Here is a 24612-nt window from a genome sequence, read left to right on the forward strand (position 1 = left end):
GGGTATGGTCCCTTGGTCATGTTTCATGGCCATTTATTTGAAGGAAACTCAAGACCTTATTTTCTTTGACAACTTCACAGAAGGGCCGTTTGTAACTTCCTTCATCTTTAAACCTCCTGGATCTTTGCATGGGCCATGCTTCTTAAAGTCAGGAAGTTATGTTTGGCCCACTTCAGATGAACATGAAATGGTAAAGATTTTTGTCCAAATCCTGTGGCTTGAGTAGGATTTAAAAGCTTGTCAGAAACGAGTTTTCTGGAGCCTGGCATTTGAGACTGGCATCTGTGGTTACCGATGAGATCTCGCAGATTGAAAGCTCAGGGAGAGGTGTGAATTACAAGTGATTAGCTCACAGGGCAATTGGAACTGTGCTGATCCTGGAAATTTTTGGCCCAGATTTTTAAAAACGTCTCCACAATCCAGCCTCTCCCCCTGTAGGGCTTCTGCTTTGAGACATTTGTGTTGCTCTTAAAAGCATCTGAAGAATGAATAGTGGTGGGTGATTGGACTGGGAAAGAGAGCCTGCCTCTTGCATGCACACATGCACACACACACACCTCTTCAGGTTGGCAGCACCTCATAGAGAGAGGGAGAGGGAAAGAGAGAGATAGAGTTGTTGAAATGTGACCAGATGATTTTTGAGCCCAGCCAATTCATAATCAGTGGAAATCTGTAACTTTCCCTAGTTACTTGCAATACTGGTTGCAAATAAATACTTTGTAGCTACATCACTTCACCATATTTGGAGAGAAAAGGGGTAACCTAAAGGCACGATTCTTGTTCTGTATCGATCCACCTGTAGGTCAGGATTGGTTGTAGGTAAATTGTAAGTACAGGGCTACCAGCGACCAAGCGGCAACGCTTACAATGGATGTTGCTTTCTAAATTTCATTGAACTCCTGGCTATTCCTAGAAAAATCTGCATGCTCATTCACTTGCATTCAGATAAAAATTTTTTTAAATGACAGAAAAAGAGGCCACTGGGGATTGCGAGGCACCTGGTGCCCATCAGAGTGTCACTGGGGTTGTCACTCCTATAAATTGAAGTGATACTAAGGCAGAATGAGGTTAAAATTCTCAACCTAAGGGGCGTCTGTCCTGTACAATCAATCCATCAGGGGAAGTGCAGAGTTATCTGTCTACTATGGTGACCAGGCAGAAATCTAATCCATTCACCAAGCTTTGCCTGAGTGCACTCCTGAGATGGTCAGTCCTGTCCAGGGCATGGGCTTCTTAAGTTCCAACGCAGAACTGATTTTCCTGTAAAATTCCCCTCAACTCATTTGGTCTGTTAGTTGGCCCATTGGAACAGAAAGTAGTAAGCAGCTCCCATCCACCAGCTCTGTTTGCAGGGCACTAGCAAATATTAACCCAGCAGTGCTCAAACTATCTGGCAAGAGGCATTATTTTACAATCACCTGGAACCTCCGGAAGTGAAGCCATGAAAGAGGCATTCATGTGTGGCAGCCAAGAGAAAAGAGGCCAGGCTGCCTGACTTCCTAATGGCACAGCCTTAGACAGGCGTCTTTACCTCTCTGAACCTCAGTTTTCTTATCTACAAAAAGTTGATGTTAATAACAGCACTCATTTCATATGGTTATTGTGGGAGTTAAGTGAGAAAATCAGTGTGAAGCCCCTGCACATAGTAGGTGCTATACTAGTATTGATATTACTGGGAGCCCAGCCAGGGGCTCGGCTATAGGATCTGTAGGAGCTTGAGAGCCCAAACCACATCCTTGACTGCACAGTGCACTTGCATTTCAACCCCCAGGGTGAGAATCTCTCTGCCATAAGCAGAGAGGCGCGTGTGGCTTTGGTAAACTGAGTCTTGGCTAGCTCATGTCACAGACCAGGTATCGTCTCAGGGTTTGACTCCTGGCTCTGTCACTTTCTCAGCGGGACGTTGGGTCTGTTGTGCTTGGAACCTCACTTATTTCATCTGCAAAATGGGGGTGATAACCTGATCTCTCGAAGCTGCTGGGGGGAATCCCATGGTGTAACATCTGTTATGGTATCTAGGTTACCATCCAACACAGCACAGAGCTTCAGAAAACCCACAGTCTTCTCTTTCTCACTTGAGAAGATGCTAAAAGTGATAGGAGGATAAAATCAAAGTTGGAGACACTCGAGACTGGGGTGAAGTTGGGCTGTGCAGGAAACGTGATGGCCCTCTGTGCCTCTCCATCTGGATGTCCCCCTTGCAGTACAACAGGGTCCCCTCGGTTTCTGACTCAGTGAGTTCTATCAAGCCCACTGTCACCCAGCCCCAGTCCCTGTAGGATAAGACTGGAAATTCGGACTTTGCAATTTCCTCCTTACAGAGTGAACCAGGGATGGACGATCTTTACGGAGAGCTGTGAATTGCAAGGTGCTTTTATCCCTGAGATCAAGGGGGAAAAACACAAAATAATAATACTAGGCCTGTATCACTCGTAAAGCACTTTTACGCAGTGCATTTCATTTTGGCTGCAGATCCCCGTGCTAATTGCAATACTTAACACTCCACTCTGAGTTTCCACAGCTCTCACATGGGTGACTAACCCTCTTAGGGGCCCAGATGCTTTGGAGCTGCTGGCACTTGGCAGGCCTTTCTAAGTGGCGGTTAGCGTTGTTGTGATTGGCTCTTACTGTGGTGGTTTCCAGAGCGTTCTGTTGCGTCTCCTAGACCGTTGTGGAAGGTGTCAGGATTGTTGGTGGGGTGGAGGTGGGGCGGGAATGAGCAGTGGGTGGATACAGGGTCTGGAGTCTGCCCCTCCACCTCACTCCAGCTCCTGCTGGGGCAGCTCTGCCTTTACTTTCCAAGTGTTGGGGCTCTGCCTCCGACCTCATGGGGGAGGCAGAAACAGCATGAAAAGAATAACTCTCCTCTCCAAGTGTGGCCGCTTTTCCCCTTTGCCTATTAACAACCCAGGTTGCACAGGGCAGCTCCACCGGTAAGGGAGAAAATCCTACCTTGAATAATCTGAGTGGAGGACTGGATTTTACTCAATTCCGTAAGGCTTTTGAGTCTCTGAATCTCTTGATCCTTAGTGTGGTCCTCTGTAAAAGTTAATCAGTTCTTCAAAATGCTGGTTACACACCTGAGCAAAAACTATGTGTGAATTAGGTGATGTAATCCTTGTAACTACTTCAGGAAAAACATCTGGTTATGAAACAAAGTGGGACCCTTTTCTTTTTTTCTTCCATTTGCAACAGGGAAACCCCCTGTGGTCCCCTGAGGTGCTTTTTCACTTACCACATCCGGGGTTTGTGCTAGTCAGTCTGCTGAAGGGGTATGGTCCAAAAAAGGAGAAAACGAAGGTTGCAAGGCCAGAGTGAGCATCTCCCGATTGCCAAGGCGACACGCGGGGGTGTACCCTGGGGTTTCTCTCCCTCGGCCATCTTCCTGGAGACTTGCTCACCAAAGACCACTTGGCCTTTCAGAATTGTGCACTGAGGTGACAATTCTAGGACACACACTTGGACCCAGGCTAGGGAGTAGGAGCCTAAACAGGCTCTCCCCACTTGCCCCCCTCCCCCAGTCCATTGTCCCACTAGAAGACAGGGGCGAAAACTCTTCAGACTGTGAAACAACCCAAATGCTCCGTTGGTTCAGTGTTGGCGGCCACGGCACCCCATGCTCAGGGGACACAGCCGGTTGCCAAGAGTTGGGTGCATTTTTTTCTAAGTACCAAGAGATAAATAGTTCAGTTGAAAGCCACCCAGGACACATGCTGGAAGAAATTCTCTGGGTGTGATGGTGTATGACTATTTTCTCTTGTCATTAAACTCTCTCACCCACCTCCGGGCAATTCCGGGAGAGGCTGAGTCACTCAAGACTCATGGTCTGCACTGGGCAGCCAAAGGCGATTCGGCCACCGAGTATGATTTTGGCCTCATTCAGAAGTGGATGCTGAACAATAGAGCCTTTCAGCAGGCGCCCATCACATGGGCGTCAGGGGATAGAGGTGAGTGACGTGGGACCAGCAAGAAGGCCTGCCAGCCTTTTGGACGGGCAGGCCTGGGTGCCAACAGGGGCTGTAATAGCTAGAAAGACTCCCAGATGGAAACTTCTAGGGTTCAAATAAATCAATCAAAGGCATGAAGAACAGAATGTCTTCTTTATGCCTTGCTATGACAGTGGATTGTGGCATAAGAACAAGCATATAGATCAATGGAACAGAATTAAAAGCCCAGAAACAAACCCACATTTTTATAGTCAGTTAATATTTGACAAAGGAGGCGAAAACAGACAATGGGGTAAAGATAGTCTATTCAATAAATGGTGTTGGGAAAATTGGAGAGATACATACCTAAAAATGAAACTAGACCACTTTCTTACACCACACACAAGAATAAACTCAAAATGGATTAGAGACTTAAATGTTAGACTTGAAACCATCAAAATCCTAGAAGAAGCCTAGGCAGTAAAATCTTGAACATTGCTTGTAGCACTATTTTTTTTGATATATCACCTCAGGCAAGGGGAAAAAGAAAAAAATGAGACTTTATCAAACTAATAATTTTTTGTACAGCAAAGGAAATAACAAAAAAAAAGAAATAGAAAAGACAACCCAGATGAGAGAACATATTCGCCAATAGGTCTTACAAGTGGCTAACATCCAAAATTTATAAAGAATTTATAAAACTCAATACTAAAAAAATAAACAATCCCATTTAAAAAAATGGGCAAAGAACATGAACAGACACTTCGCCAAAGAGGACATGCAGATGGCCAAAAGACTTTGAAAAAATGTTCAGTGTCACTAATCATCAGAAAGATGCCAATTAAAACCACAATGAGGTATCACCTCACACCTGTTACAATGGCTGTTATCAATAAATCAAACAAACAAGTGCTGGTGAGGATGTCGAGAAAGGGGAACCCTTTTGCATTGTTGGTGAGAATGGAGATTGGTGCAGCTACTGTGGAGAGCAGAATAGAGTTACCTTAAAAAATTAAAAATGGAAATGCCTTTTGACCCAGTGATTTCACTTCTGGGAATATATCCAGAGAGACCCAGAACACTAATTGGAAAGAATATATGCAGCCCTATGTTCATTGCAGTGTTATTTACGATAGCCAAGACGTGACAGTAGCCCAAGTGCCCATCAGTAGATAAGTGGATAAAAAAAATGACATCTTACCTCTTGCAACATCATGGATGCACCTGGAGAGTATTATGCTAAGTGAATAAGCCAGTCAGAGAGAGACAAATATCATACGATTCCATTCATATATGAAATCTAATGAACAAAATGAATTAACAAGCCAAATAGAGACAGGCTCATAGATAGAGAGCAGGCTCACAGCTGTTAGGAGAGATTGGGTGGGCCGGCGGGGGTGGTGGTAGTGGAGGGATTGAGAAAAAAGAAAGAAGAAAAAAATTTAAAAAAGAGAAAAAACTAATGGGCACGGACAACAGAGCGGTGGTTGGTGGGGGGACAGGGATGGGGAGAGGTAGAGGAGGGGCAATGGAGGGTACATAGTCATGGAGGGAGACTTAACACACCACACAGGGTACACTTGAAGTGTTGTAGAACTGTGCACCTGAAAACCTGTATAATTTTGTTAACCAGTGTCACCCCAACAAGTTCAGTAAAAACAACAGTGGATTATGACTTTATTGGGAGTAGCTTGTCAGACCTCTTATAGAAGCAGTTCAGTAGTAAGAGCACCGGTCTAGGACTCAGAAATCCCGCAATTATACACCCCTGAGGGCCTGCTTTTCTCAGAACTGGCTAGGGGACCATATTCAGTCATCCTGGATTTTTTTTTTTTTCTATTGTATTTCAAGGGAATTGGATTAGAAGCCATCTGTTGTTCCTCTTGGTTTTAAACATAGATGATCCAATTAGTAATAATGATGCTATTTTTAAAAAATTGACCTTTTCTTTTTTTTACTTTTAATGAGAATTGGTTCAGTTAGGTTTATGAGTTGTATAATCTTTTTCAGAGGTGAGCTCAGCATATCAGGAGACAGAAACAGAATCCTGGCTATTTCATGATAAACACTATACAATTTTTTTTTGAGAAGTGGAGAACTCACCAGTGCTTTTGGCTGTCATTGCTCAAGAGGCCAGCATGTGACCGACTCCCAGGAGCTCGTGGAGTCAGGTACAATCAGCCCGAAGGGCCTGCTCCAGCTTGATTGGCTGGGCATCTTAGCTTGGTCCATTGAGATTTCAGGCTGAACAGCAGACGTTTCATAATGTCACAAGGACAGCCTGGGTCTGGCTTGCCAGCCCTGGGTCAACCCTGAGTCCCCAGGTCTTTTACTCACTTTGTTTGACCTTGGCCAGGGCCCTAGGCTGTGAAGGATAAAGGAGGCCTAAGCATGTAGCTTGGGCTAGATTCTCAGTTCCCAAGGGATCATGGGAAGAGCACAGGTAGAAGCAGGGAGGCGACCAGCCCATTGTTGGGGAGAGGCAGGAGAATGGAGACCATGGAGAGTGTGGATCTTCTCCCCGTGGAGAAGGTGGAAGTGCCATCAGTGAGGCTTTCCCCCTGAAGCCTTAACAAGTTCTTGGGCAAAGGGCCCTGCTCTTCTAAGCCTTATGGTCTGGAATCAGGAGAACTCTGATCTTAAAATAATATTCAGTAAGCTCGGATTCCTCTCACCGGAGCTCTCTTTTAGTGCTCACCTTTCCACACTTTAAAAACCACCTGGGAAAAAAGTGGATTTCCTGTAGTTGTAGCATCCGTCCCATGCCGCATTTAACACTGTGGTGTGACCAGCTGGTCCGCCCAGTCTGAAATCCAGTCCACATCTTACTAGCCCGGGTCACTCAGGTCTCTCAACAAATCAGTTACCTCCGGTGGAAAAATGGGGAAAATGAAAGGGTCTGCCACATAGAGTTGTGGGAATGGAATGAATTCTTGCACATAAAATGTCGAAAACCTCGTATGGCCCAGAGTAGGCGCTGGGTGAGCACTTGCTGTTACCATAGCGGTGGGAATGGCACAAGTCATTATGTCTCAGGAACTGGCTTTATTCCCATCTTCAAAACAAACAAACAAACAAAAAACAAACAAAAATTCAACTTCCCCAGACACATGGCCTCCTCTGGGACCAAATCTGGAAAAAATCTGACTCTGCCACATCCCTCCTGAGGAGATGACAAATAGGGTCCAGGCACATCTCGGTGGCTCATGTTAGAGAATAAGTTAATTCATTTTGGACCATCCGGAGAAGTCTGGTTTGCAGGGCTGCGGGTCTCTGGGCACAGCGTGACAGCAGATCGTCTTCTGCTGGTCCTCACGTGAGACACACTGTGACTGGCGTCCTCTCTCAGGAGATCTGGCCTCAGAAATGACTCCATGACAGGGTGCACAGAGGCTGTGTCCGTCCCGGAGATGATGTTTATAAAATTCGGACAAAGCCGGTTACAAAACAGAAAGTTGATCTTGAAACATTTGTTTTTTTTAAATGAAAGGTTTATTTATTTATTTTTAGGGAGAGGGGAAGGGAGGGAGAAAGAGCGAGAGAGAAACATCCACATGAGGGAGGAGCATTGCCTCTTGCATGCTTGCCCTAACTGGGGACCGAACCTGTGCACTGGCATGTGCCCTGGCTGGGAATCGAACCAGTGCCCTTTCACTTTTGTGGGATGACACCCAGCCAGCTGAGCCACACCAGTCAGGGCTGAACCATTTGTTTCCAAGGAAAACAGCAAAGTTTTGCAGAAGCAAAATGCTTCCAGTTAAAGACACTTTAAGTGTCCTGTAGGGAATTTTCAACAAGGCCCAGCTGGTGATTCTTCAGACCTGATGTGGGGGGAATGGATCTGGGAGGGGCTCTTTTTGCCCTCCACCAGTCTGTTTGTCCTGTTGGGGCAGGAGGAGAAAGAGAATAGTCACTCATTCATTCATTCATTCACTCATTCAACATGCGCCTACTTGCGCAGTGCTGGGCTGGGTACTGGGGACACAGTGACGAGGGAGAGACTGTGAATGAGAGACTGTGTCCCTCCCTCATGAAACCCACAGGGAAGTTCCAAATCTTCAGAATCCCGAATTTGATTACTAAGGAGAACTTGGAGAGCATAATCTTTGTAATTCTTTATGTGTTTGTGTCACAGACTTCTTTAAGAAATTAACGAAACCCAGGGACATTGTTCCAAAACAGCTACATACACACATGCACACATGCAAGCATGCAAGCACACACTATGTTCATACACACAAAATCTTGCACATAATTTCACAGGTTTATAGACCCCCTGAAGATCAGCTTGTAAATTCCAGGGTGAAAACCTCCATTGCTAGGCAGCTGTGTGACACCCCACCCCCACTCACCCCTCACGAAAGTGTGGGGAGATGTAGATAATGGTGAGTTGGGTGAAAATTACACAGGGCTCCCCTCCCAGCTGACCTTGGGATTTTTCTACCACTCAGGAAATGGCTAGGGCAAACCAAGAAGCTGTTCATCTCAGGCCCTGCAATGAGGGCTAAGTCTTGAAACGTGTTGGAGTGATTTTACCAGAAAGATCTGTTTTCCTTGACCTGAGCCTTGGTGGAAAGTAAAGTGAGAATTCATGGTATCTTGGGTCAGCAATGGTTTGTCCAAGCAAGAATGCATTTACCCAGAACCTGCCGCAATTGGCAGCAGAGCACAGAGGATAGGACCCTGAACACCTGTACCAGCCTTTGTGTGAGTTTGGTGCCAGAGTAGGTTAGACAAGAAGACACTCTCTTGGAGAGCTCCTTTAAAAAAATCTCCCAAACGGGTCACACTGATAGACCTCTTCCCATGTGGGTGGAGAGCTCCCCCAGTACCGGACCTGTGGCCCCTCTGTCTTCCTGGCAACCCTAATGTGCCGGGTGGCATTTCTCTTTCCAGAGAAGCTCCACCCTGAATCTAAAAGTGTCCTCAAACGGTTGATGTTGCCCTTTGGGTCTCTCAGAGGGAGGAACTTGGACAGTTTATTTATTACGTTATACAGGAGATTTATTGAGACCAGAGGGCTCAACGGAAACAGTTCTTGATTTATTTCCAGTTGGAAAGGCTTGTTTGAAAGATACAACAGTCAGTTGCTATTAGCCTCTTGAGTCACAGCAGATCCCTAATCACAGGGGCCTCTATGTCTTGGGAGAACTGTACAGACATCTCGGGAGTCCTGTGTGTCCACGGGCGGTTGCTGCACGGCCGTTACCACGACCATAGACGCCGGTGCTCTCCAGCGGTCTGTGTTCCATGGCTACTCACACCTCAGCCTTACTCTAACTTTGCAAATATTAGCAGCTATATATTGGGGATGTTGAGAGGTCATAAAAAATTACTTAATTCGGGGTTAGGAGTAGTAGCCTAGTGGATAAGCCTATGGACTCTTGGTGCCAGGCTGTCTGGGTGTGAATCCTGGCTCCATCATTACTAGCTCTTGAAACATGAGCATGCTTCTTACCTTCTCCGTGCCTCAGTTTCTGTATCTGCAAAGTGAAGATAATAAGATTACCCACTTTGTAGGGTTGATTTAAGGGTAAAGCGAATTATTACTTGTAAAGTGCTTAGAGTAGTGCCCAGCACATACAGTAAGTGCATAGTATGTGTTAGCCACTAATATTGCCATTGGTATATTAATACCCTTTGGGGTAATAATTTTGGTTTGCATTAGTGTTGAGACAGCCCATTTGAAAGTCATCATGCATTATCAGGGCTTGAAGGATACATGGCCCTGAAGGCTAGGTCCCTTTTAAGGTACAAGGGACCCAGGGAGAAAGAACTGAACATTCCTGTCCCTGAACATTCATGGAACAGTTGCCTGAAACCAAGTTTTGACACCATCTTTGCAATTCATTGCAGCTGGCTGGATGCTACGGGATTAGGAAGGGGACTTTCTCCGTGAGCTTAAGATAAATACATGCTGTGGAATTTTCACATTGCACAGAATTCCTGCATTCAGTTGGCAGCCCGTGGCAGGCACCTACTGTGCGTCAGGCCCCGTTTAAGCCTTGAAGTCTAGGAAGGCTAAAGGATGAGTTTACCTATTTTTTCCTCTCTTGGCTGAGCAGAACACACACAACCACACACTTCTACTTGCACACACACCTATAGACACACACACAACACATGCATGTACTGTCCATAAAGTTACACTGACTGTGGCACAAAGGCTTTTAATCAAAAGTCTTTGCCTGAATTGGTTTCTATTGCATTTGCAAATCTCTGTGCCACGTAGCAAAGTAGAATTAATTTTAGTAAGACTGAAACTGCCATTGAGCACCAAGCCACATCCATGCCTCAGACTTTATTTTTAACCTGGGAGTGACAGAAGCCACCTGGCTGAGCACTGACAGGCAGTTGGCCTGTCCTGCTCTCTGCTGAAGTCTCTCTCTCTCTCCCTCATCAGCCTCGCCTCCAAGGGGCTGATTGGGAGGTTTTGTTTTTCTTTTGAAGGCTAGACAAGCAGAGCCCCGACTGGGCTGCCACCCGAGAAGGGCTGCCACCCAGAGTGACAGTTTCCCTTTGCTAAGATTGGCTGACAGAGGTCAAAGCTGAAAATGTCAGTAAAAACAAACAGTATTTCAAAACGGCCTTGTGCAAGTCCCTCCTCTGCGCGCCCCTACGTCATTGCACCGTGCCGTGTGGCTCTTTGAGAGGCACAGCATTCTCCACCCCGAAGGGAATTAATCTCACGCAAAAACCCATTTCCTCCATCTCACCTACTTCTGATGCTTTTTTAGAGCACCTGTGTGCTAATGAGGCGAACAAAGAAAAAGAAGACCAGCTCATATGGGCTCATGTCTTTTCACAGCTCCATTTCTTCCTTTTTCTTTCACTGTGCTCCATCAGGAAAGAGCACACAGAAGTTCAACAGCTCTCGTAGCATCTCATTTCGCATTTGTCTGCCTCTGTGTTCTTCTGGTTGGAACCTGCTTCCTGCTCAGAAAGGAGTTGTTGCCTGTACAGCTCAATTATACCAGCCCTCTCTTTGTTCTTATGTCCCGGCAGGTTAGGAGTGCCTCTCTCCTTTAGAGCGAAATCCTCCTCTAGTAAATACAAAAGGAACCGAGGGCAAATAGCAAAGTGGTTTGGAACATGGGTCTGGCATTAAACAAGCCTAAGATGAAATTCCACCTCTGCCTCTTCCTGACAAACTTGGAAAGTTGTTTGATTTTCTGAGCAAACTTGGGCAAACTTGGAAAGTTGGGCAAACCTGGAAAGTTGTTTGATTTTCTGAGCTTAAACATTTTTATTTTACCTATAAATAATATGTATATACATACATTAAATTCATCTCTTAGGGTTCTTGGAAGCTGATGCCACACAGAACCCTTAGGTTCCGGGCACCCAGGGACAATGCAGTAGCAGGTTTCCAGTACTCAGGCTATTGGCTCAGTGCTGCAGCTAGAGCACCTGAGATTCCGGGAGGCGACTACAGCCTTTGGACAGACATTCTTATCTCCTTGGGCAGCTCAGTTCTCCGAGTCTCAGTTTTCTTGTTGGTAAATAAGCAGGATCTTTCTGACCACCTCCCAACCTGCCCACAGGAGTCTGAGGAAAGCCAGGTCTGTCTGGATCCAGACCTGGTTTCTAATGGGAAAAGTGCTGCCCAGCCTGGCATGCGGCCCACCCTGTGGCGGGTGGCCTGAGAGCTGTCAGTAAGCATCCTTAGGGAAGGACCATCTTTGAGGCTCAAGGAAGTGCTCAGGAGGAATTAGACTTCGCCGGGACTGTTTCAGTAATGTGACCTTTCTGTGTTGGAGTGAACTCCAGTGCAAACCGGGGTAATACGGTCCCAGAAAGAAAAAGAAAAGAATTTTCAATGAAGGCCTTTTAAGACGTTTGACATTGTTACAGAGGATCCTGTAGAACCAGAGGATTTTTCGGCTCCTCATTGAGATTTCAGATTAATCACTCACAGAAGTCCTTGAATTCAATCACTCTTTCACCAGTGGGCAGCAGTTAGGCTTCATGTTAAATGCCATTAACTCTTGGGAACAAACAACAGGTCTTGGATCGATCTGTCAAGATGCTAAAGTATGTTTTTCAAGAAATTTCAATGAGTCATTTATTTACTCAACAATATTCACTGAGCCTCTCTGTCAGGTATTGTCCATGAGCATTAAAATCAGCTGTAAACCACTAAAAGGCCTTTGCTTTTTTTTCCCCCTGTTTTCCTCACAGAAAGGGCAGATGGAGGATAATTAATGCATAAGCAAATAAATAAGTTGCTGTCGAAGGTGCAAATGCAAGGTGAGCGGAGGGAGACACCGCGAGTGTAGTGAGGGTGTTCAGGGAAGGACTCTAAGAGGAGGTGATGTGGAGTTAACTAGAAAGAATGTAATGATCAAGGATAGAACATTCTAGACAGCAGGAAAGGCAGATATAAATGTTCTAAGGTGGGAAAGAGCTCAGAATGCCCAAAACAACTGAAGGGAAGCTTTGTCTCTGGAGCTGAATGAGCTACTTAAAGGACAGAGAGGGAAACAGGAGCCAGATCTTGTAGATCTTATCAGCTGTGATAAGGACATTTATTCTGGGTGCAAGCAGGAGCCACAGGAGGTTATAAACCAGGGAGCAACACCACAGGATTGTGGGAAAATGCTCATAATATAAGATTGGGGGGTGGGGGAGTGGGGGGTGGGCAGGAAGACTCCCAAATCCAAAACTGTGTATTTAGTATCATTTTAACTAGAAACACACATATACACATTCAGAGAACAAAACAAAAAAAAGATACAGCAAAATGTTTAAAATGGTAGCTGTAGTTTCTTAGTGATGAACTTGCTTTTCTTTCATTACTTTCCAGAATTTTGTAAGTTTTCCACAAGTTTGTATTTCTTTACTAATCAGAAACAAATTATATAGCTTGAATTTTTCTTTTCTTTTTAAAATGTATTATTTACCTACTGAGAGATCTCTTGGTTGCTTTTAAATTTCAACAATTATGAGCAAAGCTCCTATAAACATTTGTGTGCAGGTTTTTGTGCGGATATGAGCTCTCAGCTCCCTTGGGCAAGTACCAAGGAGTGGGATCGCTGAGTTATAGAGTGAGAGAATGCTGTTTTGTCGTGGGTGTACCATTTTGCAGGTGGTAAAAGACAAACTGGAACTTACTAAACGTTTTAAGGGTTTATTTGAGCAAAAATCAATTTCAACTGGACAGCGCCAAACCCAGAGTGGTCAGGAGCGCTCCCAATCCTATGCTTTGAAAAAACTTTGTTGCGCCGCAGTGGATGGAGGCGTAGTAAGAGTGAGGCGACCTGGCTGTGTCTCATCCTAGGTTTGAGTTTACAGTAATGGTGCTTTGGAATGTTGGAGTAATTATGGAAGGCTCTGGCCAGTAGAGAACTTTATTTGGCTTTTTAATGAGACTGCTCAAAAACAAACTTCTTATCCCTTCCAGATTATTTATGCAAAAGAATCTTAACATTTCTCTTCCATCCCACAGATCTGAATGTAACCTGCCGATACTCAGGTGTATTCCACGTAGAGAAAAATGGTCGCTACAGCATCTCCCGGACAGAGGCTGCTGACCTCTGCGAGGCTTTCAACTGCACCCTGCCCACGATGGCCCAGATGGAAGAAGCCCTGAGAGCTGGGTTTGAGACTTGCAGGTGAGAGACCAGCCGGGGTCCAAGGGCAAGGGGCTGGGTGTGAGGGGGTAGGGGGCGGGGCTTAGTGCTGAGACGGCTCCTCCCTGACAGCTGATTGGATGATTGCCTATCGGCCTCACCTATCAACTTGGTATAGTCCACTGGAAACTGTAGGGCAGCTGAAATTTAGTCTTCTCAAGACACCTTGTGAATCATAGCAGGGTTGCCCAGAGGAGGCTATTAAGGGTCAGCCTCTGGAATCTTCCTGCCTGAAGTGCTTCCCCAAAGCACTCTCCTGGCTTTGAAGAAAACGTGCAATATTATTGTCGGAACCACAAGGAAATGTATGCCAAATAACAGTGTTTAAAATAACTAAGTGCTGGGAGTCTTGGCCCTGCAGACTTGGCTTAAAGCGTATTTTTCAAACAACTCTCTCTCTCTCTCTCTCTCTCTCTCTCTCTCTCTCTCTCTCTCTCTGGTTCTCAGTCTCCTTGTTTTTTGATTCTCTTCTATGTTGCTTTTGTTTGAGGGGGCTCCAAAAAGGTGGATATGAAAATTATTCAGATAAATCACCGGTGATTGGGAAACGATGGGAGGGACTCAGAACAGCCTTCTGAGAGCTTCTGTGGGTATCGGATATCACAAGCTCTGTGGCGCTTTCTTAGAACCCTTCTGCTGAAGGACAATCACAGCAGGCAATGGACTTTTTTTTTTTTTTTTTGAGTTTCCGATGGCCCCAGGGTGAGTGGTGCACTTTAAGAGCAAGTAGGGACGACAAACACAATGAAGTGTATGGTTTGGTTTGTTTTCACTAGAAGCTCTCCAAGTCATCTGAGCAACTGCTAAGTTTCCATCCCAGCCCATGCTACCCTCTCTGTGCTTTTGTAACATGACATCATTAAGAACATTAAATACATCTAACCCTCATCCTTGGTTAGAGAGTGAGGCACCCACTTTATGAGTGGCAGCCAAGGCTCTTGCTAAAAGGGAAACCTTGAGGTATAATATGGTAGCCGCTAGTCACGTGTGCCGAGCTACACTTCATTAAGTGAAATTGAAACCTTGATTCTTCAATAACACAGTAGCTACATTTCAACTAGCCACAAATGGCTAGTGGCTCCTGTATGGGACAACATCGATTACAAACCGTTTCCACAATAACAGAAAGTTCTGTTGCACAGCATTGCTCTAAAACAAACAGCAGCTGAATAAGACATCTGTATGCGTTCAGAGCTATGTCTGCAAGAACATAAAGGGATCAGAGAAAGGGAGCTGGCTCTGGTAGCTGCTCACTCTGAGCTGTAGTCTGCCCTGAAGGAAGGACAGTTAGCAGATTCATTGGTTCTGTTTCCAAGGCTAATTGTTTACGTATCCCCTGGACTGGGTCAGTAACTGTACTTGAACAACAAGATAGATAAGTAAATAAGTAGATAAATAAATAAAATATATTTTTAAAAATCCAGTAAGAAAGTGAGTTTGGTAAGCTGAGTTTTGATTGTGAAATGCAGGCAAGACATCTTTACAAAGTACAGGAATCTTCTCATATGCTGAGAAAAGGGAAGTTCTTACTATTTCCATTGGTCAATCATCAAGTATGTAGTTGCTGGGCACTTGCTCACAACCCTTACTTAACCCTCAAATGGCACCATGGTCGGTTACATTACCCCACTTATGGATGAAGCAAGTGAAGTTTAGGGAAGTTCCATAGCTCACCGTGGGCCACATTGCTTGCAGGGGGAGGAGTCTGCATTCAGGTCCTGTTTCATCTGAGCCCAGGGCAAGATTTTCATGACCAAGCTTCCCAGAAGGACTGAGAGCAAAAGGGAGATGCAAGTATGACATGTGGATTTGCTGAGTATTTCTCTTCTCCCTGTGAACGGCAGCCTATTCATGTGGTGCACACACAAATAAATTTTAATATCCCCAACCCCTGTACAGTGTGGCACAAAAAACTGGCTGTCGACCTGATGTGGCAAAACTCAGGAATAACTTACCAAGGGAATGCAGATTCTAAGGGAATGAAGATTCTAGAATCTAGATTGTCAGTGTTATACAGATTGGATGCATGCAGTGAGGGTGGGACGGAGTATAGGCCTACCAAGGAGCACTATTACTTAAAATAAAAAAAAAAGGAGAAGAAGAACTGTGCCAAAGAAACCTTCCGTTGCCTCCATAGCTGGTATTAAGTGTTGCAAAACTCATTTCCATAATTTCACTTGCAGCTATGAATCAGCTATCTGCCATAAGACAGACAGCAGAGTCTCAGGCTATGATAGAACCTTAGCAGCTACTCTCTTCTGTCTGCCTCACCCTGATTAGTAGCAATTCTCAGATATACGGTGCTTACAAACACGTAATTGCCACCCCTCCCCTCACCAAGCTAAGGAGTCTTTGGAAGAACCAGACTGTCGGTTTAGATGAGGAATTAGTCATGCAAGCTACAATTGCAACACAGACATTAATGAGTTTTAGTACTTCGAAGTTTCACATTCAGAGCCATTTCCATGGATCTGGCAGGGCAATGCACTAGGGTTGCCCCTGGCAGGAGAGATTAAAAGGATTGTGCATTTTAGCCAGCTTTGCATTTTTCAGAAACCTGCTGGATTTAGTTTCTCCCTTTCTGCCCTTCCCCTGCCACCACCTCATCCCTTGCAAGTGGTATTTTCTCAGCCTACATCTCTCTCTCTCTCTCTCTTTTTTTTGAGTCCTTTATATTCCAGAGACATTGTGCAGTAAGTGGATCTTCAGCCACCATGATGCTGGTAGAAGGCACTGGGCGCTGTATGTTGTATCTGGCAGGGCCTCCAGCTCTAACACACTCCCAGAAACACCTTGGTGGGGCCGAGGGGCTTAAGTACTTCCCTGGCTGTGCTGCTTCTGGAAAATCCTGGAGTGAAATGAGGCATTGCTATCAACTTATTAATCATGATTACTCCTGTTTTAATGGCAGTCAGTTTATGTCCACTGGCAATGAAATGATGCCCGGGACGCTCAGGAGGCAAAATGCTCTCGTATTGGCACGTGAACAAGGCTTCGTGTTTAGAGTAGTGGAATCTGGAATGAAGGAATTGCAGGAAAAGGTGAGGCAGGGAGAGAAGTTTGGGGATGGGAAAGAGGGCGAGTTTGATGTTTGAGGACTGAAATGAAGGGCCACCTAGTTCTGTCTCAAGGGAGCTGGTCATTTTATATGCTTTGTGAAAATGATGAAGGTGCCGGGGAACCGGAGTGACTCTCACATCATAAAGTGATCATCTTTCCTCTTCTGTGACTCGGGCTTCCTGCTTCTTGTTCAAACTGACTTGACCACAACGTTTATTTGAAACAAATGTATTCCTTTCATGCATCTTTCTTTTTTAAAGAAGCTCTCATAGAGCCCTCCATGAAATTATGTCTATCAGCACTGTTGATCCCTTTCGCTCTTCCTCTGCTGTTATTTTTAGATTTCACATGACTCAGTGGTTGAAACTTCTAACGCCCCTCGGGGTGAGTGGAACGAAGCATTGCACGACATGACATGTCGTTGGATGGGATGTGACGCACACCCGTCACAACCCTGCAGGGGGATAACTGCTGGTGTTTCTTTTGCAGGTACGGGTTCATACAAGGGCACGTGGTCATCCCCAGGATCCACCCCAACTCCATCTGTGCTGCAAACCACACGGGGGTGTACATCCTCCCCTCCAACACCTCCCAGTACGACACGTACTGTTTCAATGCTTCAGGTTGGTCCCCAGTGAATCGTCTTTGTGTTCTGGGTGGCTTTTGGCAGGCAAGCCTGTGGCAGTGTGGCCCCGAGCGGTTCCCTTTCGGCTTCAGTGAGACTTCATGTAGCTTCCAGAGGCTCACTGACTATCTGTACAGCAGAGACAAGATTTCTGTCTCTAGGGTGCGTACCTGCTAAGTTGGGGAGGCCAACAGGAAACCAATGAGTGTTAAATGCCTTATATGAGAGTGAGTCAGTAACTATAAAAAGGAAAGCAAGACAAGAGGCTTCAGAGTGCTGGAGATGCTTTCGTCTGGGACGGTGGTCACAGAAAGAGAAGGGGTGCTAAGGAGAGCCCTGAGTGAAACGTGAGAGAAAGTCCTGAGCAGAGTGGGTGGCCGGTGCAAAACCAGGCATGCGGGAGCACCTTGGCCTGTGCCGGGAAGAGCAGGGAGGCCCAGGTGGATAAAGCCCAGTGCTCAGAGGAAAGAAGCCAGGGAATGAAGGCAGAGAGGTAAGCAGGTGCCAGATCACATAAGCATTCGGAGGCCACAGTGGAGAGTTTGGATTTTGTTCTCAGTGTGATGGGAAGTCATGGCGGGGTTTTGGAGAGGGGAGGGACATGAATCTAATGATAGCATTGGGGTACAAGCCAAACGGTTTAACTTAGAGGTATTTATTACATGTTGAGAGAAAGTTGGGAGGATATATGGTAGGCCTTTGACCCTGTCGAGAGTCCCTGCTCAACAGTGGAGAGCCCAGCAGCTAGAGAACAAGAAAGCCAAGTTACGATCTGCAGGCTGGGCTGCTGGCCAGGCCTCCTCCCCGTCTAAGGGACTTACTTCCAGCCACTCACTGGCCTAGAAACACATGCTTACAGGTCTAATTCAGGCCCCAGCAAAACTAAAGAATCCTATGCATCATGAATCTTCAGGGTCTTTTGAGAAAGGTCAGACCCATAAATGTCAATTTATTTAAATGCCAACAATCAAATGTTTTACTTCTCAAACTGAGCCTTCTGTTGTGCCTCAAAGTTTGAGATTGTGTGAAGAGGAAGCTAAAGCCACAAGGTAAACTTGACACTTCTACCTGGCACACCAGTTTTCCTTAAGGACAGGAAGGGCATCCTTCCTGTCTTTGAATTAGCCAGAAAGTGACTTGAGACATTTTCTGTATGAGATGAACACAGATGTTATTATATGATAGCTTAAGGCACTATTTTTATGAGACAAACACAGGTATTATATAGGGTAGTAGGATATAAAATCTGCCCGGACTTTTAAGCTAAAGTAGGGACATCAAAGAAATTGTAAGATGACATCGACAGCGTGAGGATACTCCACCCACCTACTGTTGCATGAGCGGTGGGGATCACAGTGACAATTCCGAGGGGAAAACTAGAGTGAAGGAGAGGGAGCAATGATCAGGGCTGGTTAGTTGGAATGGAGCGACCAAAAATATATACAGGTCACTAGCCCTATAGAGGGACACTCAAAGTAGGGAGAAAACTGTAGAATATTTAGTCCTTCCCGTTGTATGAACAAAGAACACGAATGGAGTTTAACCAGAAGGGGGAGAGTCCAACTGACACTACACAGTGCATGGCCCACACCCAGGTCCCACACCCACACCCAGAATGTCCATTCTAATGACATGATAGTGAGAAAAAACCCTTGGAAATAAATAAGGAATGGACACAGAGCTGCATGTGGTCTGGCTAGCTTATCTTCATGCCAGAGGTCCCGGAAGATGTGGGAAGACCGTGCTTTAGAGGAGGGCGTTGGTCACATGGAACAGAGATGGCACCAGGCAGCAGACTCTTGAGGACTCTGGGTGCTGCATCTCCCACTGACTGGTGTTCAGTGAATATATACAAGTTGTTGCGCATCCACATTGTCTCCCCTGATTTACGAGCGGCTATCACTTGCTGAAAAGAAACTTAATTTGAAAAAGGTGGAAGCTCACACTGTTTTATTGCCTGGAAATGAAGCCATCTAGGCAAGTTACTACTAGGAGTTTTCTCCCCATCCTTATTTTTGCCCATAACATTGGGCCTGTCCTCAGAGAAAGGAGTGAACAGCACTGATTAACTTTCCTTTTCATTTGGTGATGGTGGAGTGGGCAGGGGGCAGAGGTAGTTTAGTTGAAAAGTTTGAGAAGTGTATTGCATAGAAAAACGGCTGTATTAAAGTAGTGAAGTTCAAAATGATATATATTTTTTTCCTTTTTCAAAATTTATTCAGTAGGGATAGGCTACTTGTGTATGTTTTTCAGCTGTGTGTGCTCAGTACTCTGCAGGGCAGAATGGGGTGAGAGAACTGGGGACCTATTTCTTATCTGGCCAGTTAATCTTGTTGAAGCAACAAGATAAAAAGCTAAGAAGCTGGAGAAGAATGTTTATTTAAGAAAAGATGAATTCTAACCGTCTTGCTTTAGAGTCAGAAGAGAGAGGGCATTAAATAAGCTACAGATCTTGATAACCTTCTGCTGTGAAGGATCTCACCAGAAAGATCCTTGAATCCAACTTAGCCTGAGAACTACCAGCAGGACCCGGTGGTACGATTCCCCCACGAACTGGGTCCAGGGACCACAGCCAGCTCCATCCCAGCAGATAGCTTCTGCCTGTTTACGATTCAGCAACGCTTGTATAAAACACAGCCTGTGGCTTGCAAATGAAAATCAGGCAGACCCTGAGAAGGCTTTGTGGTTTTTTTCCTTGCTTCAGCTGTCAGCGATAAGGCCCAGTGTGAGGCTGGTGACTCTTGTGTTAACCACACGGAGGGCTGAATTGAATTTGTTCATTTTTAAAATTGGCTTTGAATGAAATGCCTCATTCTCTTTTGAAGGAGAGATTTAGGGCAGATTCTACATTTATTTGTTTATTCATTTACTCATTTACTGAACAAATAGTTATTGGATACCCAGAATGTATCAGGCATTGAGGAAGGTGACCATGTGGCACCGAGCGATCGGCTAGACTGAATAATGAACATTTCTCTTAGCTTTTTAGTGCAGTGGAGGCGAGGTTTTGAGATGCAGCCCACCAGGAAGCTCACCTCGGGGTCTTTCTAACAAATCTTTAGGTTCAGGAAAAGCACACCAGGCCTGATTCTTTCAGCAACACAGTGCTCATTAAACAGAATGAAGGGCCGCCTAACGAGGCCCTGCTATCTGACTTGGGAGCGTGAGTGTAGTAATTGCACATTTGGGTCACCATCCATCTTAGTAGGCTTGCCAGCTTTGATGTGCTTTTCATAAGAAGGCGAATTGGAGCATGAAGGGTGTCCCTGGGAACAAATGCTCTCATCATTCACAAAACTGTCTTAGTGTTTTTGACACCATGCCCCCTCTGTTATAATGCATCTCCTAGAAATTCCCAGTGCACTCTGCTGTTGTGTGCAGTCATTTTTGAATTTGGGGAACTGTCTTCCATTCCTGCCATGAGAAGCCATATCTGAGGAGTGTCTCTGGGTCTGGGCAGTGTGACAGCGTCGGCGGCGCGTCACAGGTCAGGCCAGCTTCTGGCGGGGCCCCCACAGCAGGCTGGGGAGAGGCTCTTCGATTGCCCGGTGTGGCCTTTTGTCCTGATTTTGAAGTGAGGGATTCGTTGGAAAAAAATACTTGGAAAACTCTAAAAATCTGAAGAAGTATTCATTATTACTGCCTTCCATGACCTTGTGAATTCCTCAAAAGCAGGGACAAGAACATGTTTATTTATTTATTTTTTTCTCTTTTTAAAAATTGTGTGGTCTGTCATATGTGTTGAGTAATTGCTTAAAGTGAATAAATGAACTGGTAGGTCTGTAACTCTTTAATCATTTCTATGGTATTGCCACTCAGGTTTTATCTAAATGTTTTTTGACTTGTTTGTATATACAGACCATTTTGAGGATTAACATCTTGGTGTGTTTACTAGAAGAATGAACTTTTTTCCCTTTTTCATTCATTCAACAATATTTACTGAGTACCTCTCTGTCCCCATCAACACATAAATGTTCTGGCCATGACAGATGAGGTTCCTACTCATCTTCTGGAGCTTAAATATTTCTACGGAGGTGGGTGCAGAGCAGATGGTAGGGGTTGGGAGATGTGCCATGAACAGCCGTTAAGTACAACGAACAGGATAATTTTAGATAGTGGTAAGCCTGAGGCAGAATGGTGACCGGAATGGGGGGTGGCGAGGGGCTGGTTTCGATCGGATGGTGAGAAACGGCTTTCCCAAAGAGGCGGCTTTCTCTTTATCTTTAGAGTTTCTCTTCTGTGGAATCATTTAATCAGCTTTTGCAAGAATAGCTTTTCCTAAAACTTGCTTTTTCTCTAGTTGGAATATAAAGCTGCTGTTTAGTTTCACTCCAAGGCCAAAGAAATAGGCAGGTAAAAAGCATCCTGTTTATCTGTTGGAAAAGATGCTCCTAGGAACTAGGAAGCAATCAAACCCTGTTTTGTTCAACTTGTGTTTCTGTACAATGTTACGAGCACCCAATGGTTTATGCCAGGACACTTAGAATACTTGGGATAATAGCCTTCCTTGTGATAGATAGCATTCTGCCTGCCTGCCTCCATCCATCCACCCATCCATCCACCCCTTTCTTTCTTCCTTGCTCTTTGCCAACAAGCAGCTCTGGGAGAAACCAATCTAAGCAATAAGTTGCCATTTTACATTTAGGTGAGCATATTCACATGCACACAGGATAAAAAGTTGTCATGCACGATTAGATCTATCCTTCCTATAATTGGAAAGCCAATTTAAATCTTATGGAGATTTTAGAGCTCATCACAGGTCTGGGTACTGAATAGAGCACCTGGACATGAGTGGAACAGCTGGTTAAGGCAATCTGCCATCTTCTTTTAGGACTCAGGATGGCATATGAGGTAGAACTTCCAGAGCCTTTTTCCACAGGGTTTCACATGGCATTTCTCAGAGAGCTACTGTTAACATCTCGGGTATCCAAGCAGGCCCAAGGCCTGGTCAGAAATCTTAATTCCCAAGGGTCTGGGGAGGGTGTGGATGATAAATGGAGGACAAAAGAAAAAGAAGCAAGAGATACCCACAGTGAGATATGCCACAACAGCAGCCTCAGGAAATACTCTGGTCACCTAGACCAAAGGCAGACTTTATGTTGAGAAGTCAAGTTAATAAAAAAAAATTAATACATTAATGAAAGATTGAAGCCTAGTCTGTCTTTAAATATTTCTATCAACTAAATTTTGTTGGTTATTTTAATCTTGAGATTCTCATATTGTTCATGTTGATACACATTCACTTGTATTTTTCTGCCATGTTTTTTAATTATTTCTGTAGATTACTGAGATTATACATGATTTTTCTTATGGTAGTTATACATGTCTTTAAATTTTTTTCAGAGTTCCCAGATTACTTTTATAATAACATATTAAAAAATAAATTTCTAATGTGTGCTTTGTTAGAGAAGGACTATATCTATCTTATTCATTGTCGTACCCTCAGTGTGCCTTCCACGATGCCTGATATAGAACACAGGTATTTGTTGATGAATGAATTTGCTGGTGTGGGAAGAGGAACACATGAGCTTCCAAAAAATGTATGAAGCTAAATAAAAATGGAAACTGTGTTACAAAGACCAGAAAAGTTCCTAGGAGACTTAACCAAGGTTCAGAAAAAGAAAATTATTTGGGATGAGTTATAATAAACCTTCATTCTAATTTAGTAATAGAAATGGTCATCAATTTTGCTCATATTATTTGGAGTTCTCATGCCTTTTTTCTTTTCTACCTTACAGCACCACAAGGGGAAGATTGCACATCAATCACAGACCTGCCGAATGCCTTTGAAGGACCAATTACCATAAGTATGTATCTTTTCTAACTTTGATTGAGTTTTTCTGTTCTTGGGAGAGGGACCAGGTGCCTGTTCCATGTTTCACATTGGCCTAGACCGGCAGTCCTTTCACTACGGGGAGGCACATCGGCTATGATGCAGCGTCCCTTCCTCTTTTCCTGCAGTGGCTTAAAATGCTGCCGGGTTTGCCCCCACGCCTGTTCCTCAAACTTCAGTCATTTGAAAAGCACTCTCACTCTATGTGGCATTTCCATGTCCACAGCCCTGTTATCCATATGTTACATTTAATTGACCTATTCTTTTGTACCTAAAATACATTTATTTTTTTAAAGCTGCAAATAAAATGTCAACATCCCTGGTCATAAATAGAAAGTAACCTTAAAAGTGAATGTAAATGTAGGGAAAATGAAAATGTTCCTAAATTCTGGCAGCCGGAGGCTCTGATCTGTGTTCTGCCTCACAGAGGAGGATTAACAGGTGGCGGGGCAGGGGCCTTCTGTTGCCCAGGTTTTACGTTTGATTTAACTGGAGTGTTGAAAAACAATTATAAAGGGTATAAACTTCCCCATAGGTGATTCAACATTATTTATACCAGCCCACCGAAAATGATCCCCGGAAGTAGGCATCTGGCAGTGTAGAAAACAGAATATCTCAACCCAAGTTTTCAGATAAAGTCAGCTTATTGATTCTGATCTCACTGCCTCTGAACTTCATTTCTTTGAGAAGTAGCACAGTGTTGGGAAGGTCGGATGTCTGCCTGCTAAGAGCCGGACCCCTCGGAGTGCCCAGGGAACAGTGGCGACTAGAACAGGGAGACGAGAACCTCCCCGGAACACACAAGTCCAGCCCCACCCCCCCAACACACACTGTAATGGAGAGGATTGTCCCTGGCCTGTGCCTTGCAAAAGGAAACAGAGGCCTGCAATGCGACAGGTGCCATCTCAGTCAGGCCTGGTGTGAAATCCTAGCTCCTTTCCACCTGGGCTGAGCTTAGAGGAATGATTCGTTCTTTCTGAGCCTCTGTTTTCAAACCTGGGTAATGGGCCAACATATGAGATTTTCCCAAGAGAATGAAGAAAGATACTGTGTCTAATGCATGCCGGGCCCACAGTAGATGCTCAACAAGTGTCCCACTTCCTTGGTCCCCACAGATCTCTTTTGTAGTCCAGACCTGTACGGGTTTGGACGTATTTCCTTATCAGATCCTCATCTGCAGAGGTTAGCAGGGTGATTGAGACTTCGGCATATTTTTAAATTTATGTTTTCTGAATAGTTCCACGTGGGCAAGCTAGATGGGCAAAAGGAATCTTTAGTCCCACCAATGCAGTACAGCAGACAATAATTTCAGGTAAATGCTCAGTTAGGCACTGAGTGGCCCAGACCTGAAGGCAGAAAATACTTTTAGGGAGAAACAGTGGATGAATTCATCCTTGCTTTTACTCCTCCTGTGCATTCTAGTCATTTTCTTGGTGAAATCAAGAGATTTTGCTCTTAATATACATTTGTGCTTCTTAATTTTAAGGGTGAATTCCACAGAGGGTGGAGGCTCTCTCAATATCCAAGCGTGCTAAT

At 44.8% G+C, this 24612-nt stretch overlaps 1 protein-coding gene across 12 annotated transcripts in view; it reads left to right on the forward strand.

Annotated features, from left to right (window-relative positions):
- Window positions 1-24612, forward strand: part of CD44 (CD44 molecule (Indian blood group)) — an 85252-nt gene that overhangs the window by 22669 nt on the left and 37971 nt on the right. For all 12 annotated transcript variants that reach the window (XM_037128225.2, XM_037128227.2, XM_037128228.2 and 9 more), the window contains exons 2-4: window positions 13375-13540; window positions 17108-17241; window positions 22982-23050. In XM_037128225.2, coding sequence (XP_036984120.2) covers window positions 13375-13540; window positions 17108-17241; window positions 22982-23050 — 369 coding nt within the window. The remainder of the gene's footprint in view (window positions 1-13374; window positions 13541-17107; window positions 17242-22981; window positions 23051-24612) is intronic.

The sequence above is a fragment of the Artibeus jamaicensis genome, unplaced genomic scaffold, assembly GCF_021234435.1.
Source record: "Artibeus jamaicensis isolate MK-2021 breed Jamaican fruit bat unplaced genomic scaffold, CSHL_Jam_final contig_797, whole genome shotgun sequence".
NCBI lineage: Eukaryota > Metazoa > Chordata > Mammalia > Chiroptera > Phyllostomidae > Artibeus > Artibeus jamaicensis.